Source organism: Mus musculus, chromosome 13, assembly GCF_000001635.26.
Source record: "Mus musculus strain C57BL/6J chromosome 13, GRCm38.p6 C57BL/6J".
Lineage (NCBI taxonomy): Eukaryota > Metazoa > Chordata > Mammalia > Rodentia > Muridae > Mus > Mus musculus.
This window is the reverse complement of record NC_000079.6, coordinates 49,445,867-49,459,472: the sequence shown is the minus strand read 5'-3', so window position 1 is coordinate 49,459,472 and position 13,606 is coordinate 49,445,867. Positions and strand designations below refer to the sequence as shown.

General features: G+C 45.3%; 1 protein-coding gene across 5 annotated transcripts in view; it reads right to left on the bottom strand.

Annotated features, from left to right (window-relative positions):
- Ippk (inositol 1,3,4,5,6-pentakisphosphate 2-kinase) overlaps positions 1-13,606 on the bottom strand; it is a 43,377-nt gene that overhangs the window by 5,102 nt on the left and 24,669 nt on the right. For 3 of the 5 annotated variants that reach the window (NR_075085.1, NM_199056.4, NM_001276399.2), the window contains 4 exons: positions 12,897-13,170; positions 10,086-10,236; positions 9,390-9,492; positions 781-860 (listed from right to left, as the gene is read on the bottom strand). Coding sequence is in view for 3 of the 5 variants with exons in the window: in NM_199056.4 (NP_951011.1) it covers positions 781-860; positions 9,390-9,492; positions 10,086-10,236; positions 12,897-13,170 (608 nt within the window). In the remaining 2 variants the exon portion in view is untranslated. Of the gene's footprint in view, positions 1-780; positions 861-9,389; positions 9,493-10,084; positions 10,237-12,896; positions 13,171-13,606 lie in introns of those variants that run through there. The other 2 variants (NR_165080.1, XM_017315628.2) reach the window with 2 other exon arrangements.

The window sequence follows — 13,606 nt, the reverse complement described above, 5'->3', positions numbered from 1 at the left end:
AAACTAAACAGTCAAACTACCTTCCCCAGTTATACCCTATAAATATTCCTTAGCATGCTGGACCAGAAAGTGCTGTGTCTGCCAGAAAACCGGACTAAAAACCACAAAGCTCAAAAACATCAGAAAAATAGGTGGTCACCCTGACCAAGGAATACAGGTCAGATGTGGAAGGTCTGGCACCCTGAACATCAGTGCTGAAGATGTAACCTACAAGACGATCAAGCTCAGCCTGAATTACTAGAAGCTAGGAGGGAACTACAACTGGCCAAACATTTGGGGAGGGATGTGGCAAACATGCTGGTCTTTCAGAAGAGGAGCAAGAATAACAGATATGCTGTTTGGGAGATTTAAGAATAACAGCAGCACTTGTAAAAGTTTGCACATCTTGCAACCTGTAAAGGTTCAGGGCTACAACCCAGTGAAACCTGGACTGCTTCTGAAAAGAACTTGCCACATTATTTACACTGTGTCTAAGTTATTAGAGTATTTGCTTATAAAATAATGAACATTTGAATTTGATAGAAACATTAATATATACAATAATCATCTTAAAATGGAAAAGTTTGTTGTTTCCAGAAATGGACTCTAATTAAATCACAGATTTCTAGAAAACAAGAGTTCATTTTAAAAAGTTACATATCTTAAAAAAAAAAAATAGACCTGTGAAAACAAGTATACCAAAGATAGAGCAGCCTGTCAGGCAGGGTTTCTAAGTAAGAGCGCTTACTTGCCATGGCTGTGCCATAAACCATCAGACCAAGAGAAGTGCTGGAGCCTCACCTGGTGCCCTGTAGACAAGGGGAAAGTGCGATCATGATGGAACAGTCCTTGGCAGTCATGGCTACTCTGTATTGCTGCACCTGTGGAGGAGAGAGGGCAGCTCCAAGTCACACAGCCTCCCAACTCAATAGAGCAACTGTTTCCTGCAGCAGAACCTGAGGGGAAAGTTAGGCGAATGCCTGACGTATAGTGGAAAATACTCCCCGTGACAACACACATGCCAGCCCACCTCATCACAAGCATGTAGACCCCAATGGAATCCCTGAGACTTGTGACTTGCCATCAATAAGTTAACCATAGTTTGTCTTTGGGGGTTGGGGGAACAGAAAGTTCCTCGGCTTAATATGTTGACCACACTGTATTCAGCAGTTATTACTCTGTACCTTCTAGAAGATACATGCAGGATATTTGGGGGAATGGTGGTTACAGCAATAGTGAGCACATTTTAGGGCTGTGTTTATACTAACTCGGCATCCTTAGCAGTCACTAAAGGTACCCCGCTGAATAAAGAGAAAACTGAAGATAGAACTGCCAGGTGATAGCAGGGCTGGACCCAAGCACAGGTGCCACGCATCAGAACCTGCACAGTACCTGCCAGAAACCCCTATACCCATACCACATATGTGTGACAGGCACATAGTGAGAGACAAAGAGTATCCACAATGGTCGCCTCTATAGCACAATTTGGGGAAGTTTTGTTTATAATCCCTTTTGGTTTTTGGACCTTGGTATATCTTTTTGAGGATTTTAAATAGCTCCCAGTTTTATTTAAAAAAAAAAAAAAAAACTAGTTACACAAAAGGAAATGCCTTATACATCATCACTGGTCCAGTATCTGGTCTGATGGCAGACAGTATTCTCTTGTGTCCCTTTGGACCATACCTTTAGATTCATAGAAGAGAAGCCTGGGAAAACCTCAGGCTTCACTTCCCTGCAGGCAAAGAGGAGGAAGGAGCAGGAGCTCACACACCAAGCCTGCTGGCTGCTCTGGGCCTAAAGAGCACCAGGATGAGGAGACTGCCAGCTCCTATCTGCACACCCTCCAGTTAACAGTAAAGTTTGTTATTTCAGGATACAAGAAAAAGCCAAATATAAAATGCCCTTAAAGCAATGCCAATCTAACCGGTACAATAAAGAAGCCACACAAAGACAGTTTTGTTGTTGTTGTTGTTTTGGTTTTTCAAGACAGGGTTTCTCTGTATAGCCGTGGCTGTCCTGGAACTCACTCTGTAGACCAGGCTGGCCTCGAACTCAGAAATCCACCTGCCTCTGCCTCCCCAGTGCTGAGATTAAAGGTGTGCGCCACCGCGCCCAGCTCAAAGACAGTTTTAAAACCTAAACAACTATCAAGGATTGTATGTGATATAGTCCTAATCCAAAGACTAAAGAACAGAAGTAAGAAACTTAAAGAAAATATACCCAACCTATCAAAATGGAGAATGTCTAAGTCCTTGGGCAAGTGTGGTAGTGTACACCAACAATCCCAGCACTTGGGAGGTGGTGTCCGAAGGATCAGGAATTCAAATCGCCTTTTACAGCAACAATGAATTTGAGGCCAGACTTGACATATAAATTCCTTTGTGTGTACGGGTGTTTTGTCTGCATGTTGTGCAGTTCCTAGGGAGGCCAGAAGAAGGCATCAAATCCCCTGGAAGTGAAGGTACAGATAAGCCACCATGTAGGTGCTGGGACTTGAACCAGGGTCCTCTGGAAGAGCAGCCAGTGCTCTTTAAATGCTGAGCCACCTCTCCAAATCAGACATATAAATATAAAATATTTACATATATAATGCATTCTTATCTATGAAAGGGTATTGCTACAAATCAAATACAAATTTGTAACAATTAAACCTCTTTTTGTTCTTGGGGAGGGGAGGGTATCTCAGACACAAAACCCCTTAGTGATTTATTGAGCCAATTCAGTGGCAATAGCCAACTAGAAAAACTGGATGAAATAGTCAAAAACTGACTGAAGGCATTACTAATAACACAGAGACTATAGGGATTTGGGTCTGTTTTCCAAAGGAAGATCAACCTTCAATGCTGGTAGGACAGGAACCACATGAACCCTCTCCAACCCTGAGCCTAAACTGGCAGGCCCTACCAGTAACTCCTACTTTACTTCAAAGGATCAATCCCAAAGCTGGGTCAGAATGACACCAGCCTGCCAGTCCTCCTGGCAGAGACAAGCCTAAAATTCTCTAAGCAGCAAATGAACTAAAAAATAATTGTACAAATGCAATTTCTGACACACAAAAATATGCAGGCACAAGGCATGAATAAAAGCCAACAAAAAAGCACAGAAGGGCTGTGAGAACCTCTAGTTCCCTTCACTTCTGCTGAGAAATGGAAACTTCTCTAAAAAATACTTTTGTAAAAAGAGCTAAAACTGAAAAACAACCCCACAATAGCATGGATGGGACATACACAGGGACTCTAGCTGTTGAGATACCAAACACACATGCTGCTCCACTCAGAGAATCAGAACAAAAAGAACTTCTGAGGAGAACTGGAAACCATAAAAAATCAGCCATTTAAGAATTTTAGAAAAACAAAAAAACAACATTAAGCATTCATCGGATTAACTGAAGAGATGTGCCACAGAATAGAGGGGAAACTACAAGGGCAGCGAAGCTGAGCAGCCAGCCTAAGTAAGCCAGGGGGCAGTGACAGGAGGTAAGGCAAACTTCACTGTGTCTACTGCAACAGTAATCCATACACTTTGTTTCTTAACAAGCTTAACACTAATTACCCACAAAGCTATCAACTGAACAAGGGAAGAGGCTCAGGTCAAATAAAAAAAAAAATGAAAGGAGAGAAGAAAAGGCCTTTTCCCTAAGCTGAAGGCATCAAGCCCTACAGATCTCAAAGTATCTCCAGAAAATAGTTAACATATTATTAAACAAAGCTAACCTGCACTAACAGATAAGTAAAGATGTTTTGGGGTATGGTGGCTCACCTATAATCCCAGCACAAGGGAGGCTGAGGCAAGAGGACCAGCCTGGGAAACATGAGACCCTGTCTCAAATTTTAAGTCTAAATGACAGATAATGTCATACATGTGTGTGTGTGTGTGTGTCTATGTGAGTGTATGCACATGTGTGCAAGGGCTCTCAGAGGCCAAAAGAAGGCAGTAGATGCCCAGGAGCTGGAATTAGAGGTGAACATCTATCTACCTTGAAGTAGATGCTGGGAAATGAACCTAAGGTCTTCTCCAAGGGAAAGCAAGGGCTCTATACCAATGATCCATCTGTCCAACTCCAGATTTACCAATTTATTCATCTATCTCCCTACCACCACAATAACTTTCTTAAAAACAATCATAGGACCTGAAAAGATTGCTCAGTAGCTAAGAATACTTGCTAAGAACCCATACCAGACAGCTTACAACCACCCATAACTCTGGTTCCAAGGGGTCTGACACACTTTGGCCTCTTTGGGCTCCTGCACACACACACACACACACACACACACACACACTGTATAGACTCATGTCTATTTAAAAGAATATGAAAAGATGAAAAAGACATGGTACAAATATTAAGCACAAGAATCTAAAGAAGTTCTATATGACAGAAAAAGGAAATGTAAAGGTAAGAAATATATCCAAAGATAAAAAGAACCTGGAAAGTATTTACTTCTAATGCCAGGGCACCTAAAAATACGCCTCACAGTAGAATAGGAAATCCTTACTCTGCGCACTCGAAATCACTGCACTGAAAGCCAGAATGCAGAGCAAAGGCACAGCTCAAACACCACTAAAGAAAAGGCTACCGAGCACAAGAGCACACACAGAATGACGCCATACATGAAGTCCAAAAGCATTCCACAGGGATACGGTCAGGACAGGGGACTTAGCCAGACTCCAGAGAGACTGCATACTAGATCTCAGCCGGAGCTAAGAAGCAATCCCAGTAGGGGCTCTGGTTGGCTTCTACACACTTTTCCTAAACATTCTCCTGTATGTGCTGTTTTCATAATCCAAACAGCTAATGAAATAAAACTCAAAAAGTAAAATGAAAATACTTAAATACTAGTATATCTAATCTTTATGATCATATGGCACTGGAACCTACCAAACAAACTCAGCGACTCATTTACACACTCACTCACTTAGGAGGTACTTATGTTCTCTTCAGGAGATGAGAGTAAAACAATATCAACATCAACATTTGTCTTCACTTTTTAAAAAAATTAATTGAAACCAGGCAGTGGTGGCCCACACCTTTGATCCCAGCACTTGGGAGGCAGAGGCAGGCGGATTTCTGAGTTCGAGGCCAGCCTGGTCTACAGAGTGAGTTCCAGGACAACCAGGACTACACAGAGAAAGCCTGTCTCAATAAACCAAAAATAATAATAATAATGATAATAATAATAATTGAAATAGAATGACATTTTTCCCTTCCTTTTCTTCTTTATTTGTCTTAGGGTTTTACTGCTGTAAACAAACACCATGACCAAGGCAACTCTTATAAGGACAACATTTAATTGTGGCTCAGAGGTTTAGTCCATTATCATCAAGGTGGGAGCATGGCATAATCCAGGCAGGCATGGTGCAGGAGGAGCTGAGAGTTCTACATCTTCATCTGAAGGCCACTAGGAGAAGACTGGCCTCCAGGCAGCTAAAACAGGGTCTTAAAGCCCATGCCCACAATGATACACTTCCCCCAAAAAGGCTACAAATACTCAAACAATGCCACACCTCCTAATAGTACCAATCTCTTGGCCAAGCATATTCAAATCACCACATTATTGTTAAATGCATGTATGTATGAACAAACATAAGGCTATATGCACAAATACATACACACACACACACACACACACACACAACCTGCTGAGTCCAGTTGTCTGTTACTATGTGATTTCAGGGCTCACCACTCTGCACTGGATAACCAATAAGGGGCTAAGTCTCCTCCCAGCAGCCATTAGTTGCCTATAGTTCTTTGTCTAGCAAGGGGACACTGCAGACTTTTCCCCTTCCACCTTCACAGGTCTGTTTATATTGCTCGTGCTGTGGTACTGTTGTTATGCAGCTCTCTCTAGGAGAGACTGTCTCATAGGAGGCTTCCTCATAGTCTGGCTCTTAATACCTTCCTGCCAACTTCCCAGGGACAGTGAGGTCTCAGACTTAGACAAGAATCTACTTTGCCTCTTTGCCAATCAAGTATAATTCTATACTGTCTTCTAAATCTTATCCTTACACCCTCTGATAACTGTAGCTACCCCTCATCAAAGAAGCCCCTCTTTCCAGAAAACAGAGACCCACAGATACTAAACAACTAGACATAATACAGAGATGAACTGCTCCTGGGGAGCCAGCCCAGCCCAGCCCAGCCCAGCCCGGCCCAGCCCAGCCCAGCCCAGCCCAGCCCAGCCCTTGTACACAACTCCAGACTGCACAGCTCCTGCACCTCTGTCTCCACACTCACTCCCCTTTTCATCACTCTTTAATATGTCCGTGACAAATTAAAACTACCTCCCAGGAGCAATGGCAGCCACAGTGAAGAGGCTGCAGGCAGGTGGAGGACTTCCAAGGACTCTCCTCTAAAATGACCACACCCTGGTGACACTGACTTTAACAGCTCTTCCCTTACACATAGCAAGACAATGCCAAACTCAACCTCCTCTTCATACCAATTACCCACTTCATCCCTGAAAAAAGACTAAGTAGGAGGCAAAGTTTATGATGCACACCTGTGCGCTCAGCTACTCAGGAGATGGAAGCAGGAAGAGTCCAAGCTTGAAGCTAGCCTGTCTCAAAAAGCAAAATCAAATAACAACAACAAAAACCCTTACAACAGCACTGATTATAACAGTACAAACTGGAGACAACTCAACTGTCCACTTGGAATGCTGAGCCATTTTAGAGAATGAGGTAGTGAAATCTGACACAAAGGCTCACACACTGACTGTCCCATTTATAGGCAACACTTATAGAAAGACTGAAGTTACACCAGGGACAGAGACAATGACAGCTAAGGAGTCTGAGAAGTTTTAAGTGACGTGGTTATGGTGAGTAAAAGACATGGCATAAAATTGTTGCTAAAGAAGACGACAAAGGGGACTGGTCTGAGTGATGACAACGTCAGGCAATGATAATGATCCAACACGTGAATAAATCTAGACAAACATGTCAAAAGCAATATTCAAAACTGGGACCTTGAAAACTATCTTAGCTATAGGTACATGGTAGCATACTTGACTAACTTGCTGCACAGTACCCCCAAATCAAAGATTATCAAACAATAAGTGCACATATACTGGGAAAAATAACTATAATTAAATACCCCACATCACGTGCCAGCTGGGGCCACAAATAAGTGAGTAACTACACTTTAATATGCATTAAATGCCACCAGTGGAAAAAACAGGTAACTTCCAAGCCAGTGGAGCAAAGAAGCTACTGAGTAAGGGAACACACAAGTCAGCACACTGACGGGGACAGTCAGTCACTCCAACCCCTCCCACACCTGTTTCTGGCATAGTTTTACTGACACATCCCTCTCTTCTGTGTCCTGTTGATGGAGATACTCCTGTACTACAAGAGCAATACTGTGATGGTTTGAATAAGCTTGGCCCAGGGAGTGGCACTATTAGGAGGTGTGGCCTTGCTGGAGGAAGTATGTCACTGTGGATATGGGCTTGAAGACTCTCATCCTAGCTACCTGGAAGCCAGTCTTCTCTTGGCTGCCTTTGGAACAAGAGAACTCTCAGCTCCTCCAGTGCCATACCTGCCTGGACACTGCCATGCTTCCCACTGTAACTGATAATGGACTGAACCTCCATTAAATGTTGTCCTTTATAAGAGTTGCCTTAGTCATGGTGTCTCTTCACAGCAGTGAAACCCTAACTAAGACAAATAAGCTGTCAGCAGATAAGAGGGCCCACCTAACCTGAAATATTAGCTGCTGGCCTTTCTAGAAAGCCCACTGACTCAACCTCCAGGTACTGCTCTACAAAGTTAGAGCAGATGACAGTATCTGTAAGAGGCACCTGGTTTAGCTAAAAAAACAAGCAGACAAGCTTTTGCACTGGGTTCCTCTCAGCTCACTCCTGAACTTCAGCTCTATGAAGCACTGTCTCCAGTTTCAACTACATGAACATGTATCCATCCTAAAAGAGAAATGGAGCAGTTGGATGTGGTACACTCAGGAGGCTCAATCCAAAGAGGTGACAACCTAGATCTACCCTGGGCTACAGAGTGAGAGCCTGCCTCAAAAAGAGAAAAAGAGGGCTGGCTGATGGCTCAGTGGGTAAAAGCACTTGCTGCCAAACCTGACACCTGAGCTCAATTCCCAGAACCCAGAGGAAAAAACAGACAGCACTCAAGTTGACCTCTGACCTTCACTCTCTCATTGAGGCATATAACCAATCACCAAATACATTTTTTAAAAGATTTATTATATGTAAGTACACTTTATCTGTCTTCAGACACTCCAGAAGTGGGTGCCAGATCTTGTTACGGATGGTTGTGAGCCACCCTATGGTGCTGGGAATTGGACTCAGGACCTTTGGAAGAGCAGTCAGTGCTCTGAGCCATCTCTCCAGATCCACACCAAATACATTTTTAAAACAATACTTTAAAAAGAGAATGGTCAGGCAGTGGTGGCCCACGCCTTTAATCCCAGTGCTCAGGAGGCAGATGGATCTCTGTCAGTTCGAGGCCAGCCTGGTCTAATGAGTGAGTTTCAGGACAGCCAGGGCTATACAGAGAAACCCTTTCTTGAAAAACCAGGAATAGAGGGAAGGAGAAAGGTAGGAGAGAGAGAAAGAGAATGAAAGAGAATGAATGAGCCACGCTCCACATTCTAACACGTTCTCAGGCTTTGTGTCCAGTTCCCAGCAACATCTCAAAACTACACAGTAGCATCATGATGGGAAATGAGCATGACTCTGACATGTCCTGTTACATCCTCCACGTCCACATATAATGGCTTGCCATTACCACGGAGACTCTGAACTTCCACAAGTATCTCCCCTTCCCAAACCCTAGGAACAAGCAATCCATGTCATTTTCAAAGAGTGCTCTGCACACACAGTCATCACTGGACCCTTTGAGAACTGTTCTGTTGGTCAGAAGTACTCCCCTGATCTATCCATGCAACAAATGCGGTGGAGTTGCAAATGTGATTTCTAACCTAGTACAGTCACATGCTGACAACACGGGGGTTACAATAGTTCTTACCTCAGCAACAGAGCACTGTGAACGTCTTTGTACAGTTCTAGGGCGAGCACAGGTCCTCATTTCTCTAGGTACATCTGACATGAAAACCTGACTACCCAGCAGCCCATCTCAGAGCCACTTCCTAGGCACCAGAACTTTTTTTTATGTTCCCAATGGAATTATTTCAGCCAAGGAAGACAGTCAACAGGATCTAAAAGATGAGGCCCAGGGCCACCAAGCACCAAGGCCTGCGTCTGGCCTGTTAGGACCAAGAGAAATTCCACGTGGGCCCTGTATTATGGTCACCTGCCCCCCCCCCCCCCCCCCCAAGAAACAGTGCAGCCTTCTCTGCTTTAGATCTAAGTTCTGGGCTGCCACTGCTGTGAAGGGGAGAGTAGGGAAACTCTCAGGAAGACATGGGGCTTCTCAATGGGTCTACTCACCTTTGTTAATGCAAAGGCCACTGTCCCATCATCCTCAGTGGACAGATCAAGCAGTTTCTGGTAAAATACTTCATCATAAGGCCCATCTATCTGTAATGTTTTCCTGAAGAAAAAGCACCAAAACCAAATCAGCAGGGTGACAAAGCTCTAAGTACTTTCAGTCACAAATATGTTCTGTATCACACAACGTAGCCCAACAATCACATTGTTTGAAAGGCACCGAAAAGATCTACTGCTTTCTCTCATTAAGCCTGATTCTGCAACATCAAGATCTTCCACAAAACCCAGGGCTGCAGGAGGCTGCGGCTCAGCTTAAGCTGTTCACCAAGAAAAGGCCAATGATGTACAAAAAGAACCCTGCCCGTGAGATAGTGCAGGCCCTAAGCGTGGCAGAGACGGCTAAGGAGCTACACTATGTCAGTGTTCCAGAAGCAGCCTGTGGGACAACACTGCCCTCTACAGGCCAGGCCCTGACATAGGATATCAGAATGGTTGCATTCATACATGCTTTATTTCTAGTGTCTTAGTGACCATGAATCTCAGAGACCCTGGCACACCCAAACAAGGGACTTCCTGGACAGAGCTGGTTGTAGGCACCTCCTAGAGCCAGGTTCTAGGAGCTGTTTTGTTCTGGAGTCAGGCAACCTTGATCCCAGCCTAGCCTAGCCTCATAGCTTCCTCTGGTGCCAGCCTCACCTCTCCTCAGGAAACTCCTCCAGGTATTGCTCAACCCGTTTGTACAGAGGGTAGAGGCCTTCGATGTCCAGCTGGTCCAACATCTGCACCTGGAGGGTTTTGTACAGAAGACAGCCCTTCGGTAACCCCGAGTGCTCTGAGGTGTTTTTTCCTACCAAGAACATCAGGGGAGAACGAGAGCAGGTTTATTATCAACTCTTGAAGACTGTGGAGGGAGACCCAGGCCTGCACAGACAGCAGAGCTCACTCTGGGCAGCACGACGAGGCCTACAGGCTCCAGCCTAGCACTGAGGCAGATTTGCACACCTCACAAAGGAGCAAGGCTGACTGACCTCAGACCACCCTCAGGACCCAGTGGCTCTACACACACACACACACACACACACACACACACACACACACACACACAAAAGATAGAGACAGCGTCTCTCCCTTTGGCCCTGGTCTGTCCAAACACCAACTCAGAATACCCTTTAACTCCATCACATGCCCTAGAAGTCACTTTATATTTAAAATTAACGGTAATCCTACATGAGATAAAGGTCAGAACTACAAGAAAACCATTCAGACATTCTCAAACCCTCATAGACCAATTGGGGTTTCCAGAGTCAAAAAACATTAAGTCCACACAGGGGCAAGATCTGGCTGCCACAGGAAAAGCTAAACATACAGAGCCATGGACTGTGGTTAGGACCTTGGCAAGGTCCCATCCGTCCCCTCTGGGACAGATGAAGAAGCAAAGCTCCATCCTTCACTCATGCACTCACAATGATGTGTACAGTGCCTTCTCAACCGAGCCTGACATCCCTGACCATCTCTCAGAATCCACTAAAGGCAAAAACGGGAGAGGGAACAATGTATACTCAAGCAGCACTCCAGCTAGACATTCGCAGCCACATAACATGCCCTGGGTCAAGATAGCAGGAGACGAGTGAGGTAACCCAATCACAAAGGAACTCTCACAATATGTACTCACTGATAAGTGGATATTAGCCCAGAAACTTAGGATACCCAAGATATAAGATACAATTTGCTAAACACATTAAATTCAAGAGAACGAAGACCAAAGTGTGGACACTTTGCCCCTTCTTAGAATAGGAAACAAAACACCCATGGAAGGAGTTACAGAGACAAGATTTGGAAGTGTGACGAAAGGATGGACCATCTAGTGATTGCCATATCCAGAGATCCATCCCATGATCAGCTTCCAAACGCTGACACCATTGCATACACTAGCAAGATTTTGCTGAAAGGACCCAGATATAGCTGTCTCTTGTGAGACTATGCCAGGGCCTAGCAAACACAGACTTGGATGCTCACAGTCAGCTATTGAATGGACCACAGGGCCCCCAATGGAGGAGCTAGAGAAAGCACCCAAGGAGCTAAAGGGAACTGCAACCCTATAGGTGGAACAACAATATGAACTAAGCAGTACCCCGGAGCTCTTGTCTCTAGCTGCATATGTATCAAAAGATGGCCTAGTCGGCCATCACTGGAAAGAGAGGCCCATTGGACTTGCAAACTTTATATGCCCCAGTACAGGGGAATGCCAGGGCCAAAAAGGGGGAGTGGGTGGGTAGGGGAGGTGGGGGTGGGTGGGTATGGGGGACTTTTGGTATAGCATTGGAAATGTAAATGAGCTAAATACCTAATAAAAAAATGGAAAAAAAAAAGATAGCAGGAGACCCACGCAATGAATGTATATGGTAGGTAAAAGATGAAAACCTACATGTGCTGATAGATTTATGCTATCTAAGAACCACAGGTGACAAGAAAATATATTACTTATTCGTGACTTAGGCCTGTTTGCACATCAGTGTCAAGAAGGTCTGTAAGGGAAGCCTCGGGCATCAGAGCCTCCTCGAGTCCCAGATACCTAAGTGCCAGCACCCATCTGTGTCCTCCCAGACTATGGGTTTAATTTCAATTTCAAAACAAGAACAACCCCCCCAAAATTCACTTGTAGTTTTTTTACAAAAAAAAAAAAAAAATTGCAGCCGGGCGTGGTGGCGCACACCTTTAATCCCAGCACTTGGGAGGCAGAGGCAGGCGGATTTCTGAGTTCGAGGCCAGGCAGGCGGATTTCTGAGTTTGAGGCCAGCCTGGTCTACAAATTGAGTTCCAGGACAGCCAGGGCTACACAGAGAAACCCTGTCTCAAAAAAACAAAAAACAAAACAAAACAAAAAAATGCAAAACTGGTTGGCATGGGGAAGTAACAATGAAGGCTAGGCCTGTGGGGTTTCTGAAGAATATAAAGCACTGTCAAACTCAAAGGTCTCTGTAGTCCCTGAGAGTCACACCTGACCCTGATTCATGAGTCATCACAACACACTACAGTGGCAGAGCTGCTCCATCTCCCTCCTGTTGACCAGGAAGGCAACTGTACCCAGAGGCCCTGTGAGCCAGTCCTCACTCCATGGCACTCAGCCCAGCTACGGAGGACGCCTGGTCTGAGTTCTTCTCTTACATACAGACTGAGGAGAATCTGTATCCAAAGTCAAGATGGTCAAGAGGGGGAAAGTACAGCTGAAAGCACTGAGTCATTGCAGAAGACACACAGTATACTGCTAGAAACCATATCACGCAAGTGAGGCAAGCAGCTTACGGACCAGCTACGGATGCAAAAACAAGTCCTGACCCTCTGTGTCAGCTGAGCCTCATTCTGTACAACTAGACCACATCCCCAAAGGTACCATGAAGGCAGAGCACAAAGGTCACTTTGTAGGTTCCACTCTGGATACCCATGAGAAGGGATAGTCTCAGTGAACCTGTAGACCCCACAACCTGGTTAGGGAAGGCCAGGACCTACCTTGGTTGTGTAGGCTCCTGCTGAAAGGACTGGCTTCACAGACTCGTGGGCCCTGGAGCCCAAGCCTCAGGGCACCAGCTCGGGCTTTTTCTGAGCTGCTCAGCAGCACCCTGGTGATAACATGCACCAGCTCACGGATCACAGCCTTCGTGCAGTGAGGCCCACTGGCCAAGCCGTTGGAAGGGAAGAAGAAGGGCTTCAGGTGGTGTGCAAGCTCCTTCAAGTCAGCCACAGGGCTCCGGGCATCACCACAACCATAAATCAGCTCTCCATTCTTTAGACAGGGGAAAAAAAGGAAAGGGAGAAGGGTCACACAAACTGACAGAAACACAAGCAGGGGCAGGGCACAGAAATAGGACCCGTGTTCTCAGACGAGCCTAGTCAGGGTTGCTGCACAGTGACTCCTCAGAAGAATCCCACTCTCCATGCTATGTCACAAGCATGAATCAAAGGAGGAAAGGTCCAAAAACTTCAGGCCAGCTCCCTGGACTGACACCCTCAGACAATGACCTCACAGCTGCAAGCAAATGCTGAACATAAAACCACAGATGTCCACAAATCACCATTTACTTGAGGACCCAAGCAGTGACTAGGGGTTAGGACTAGGCCCCACAATCCCCAGAGCCTCAGAGCCAGTCCTGTGATAAGAGGAGTGACTGGATCACTGACATGGAAACCTCCTGTTTTAAGACTGCTGATCTTCTGGGCTG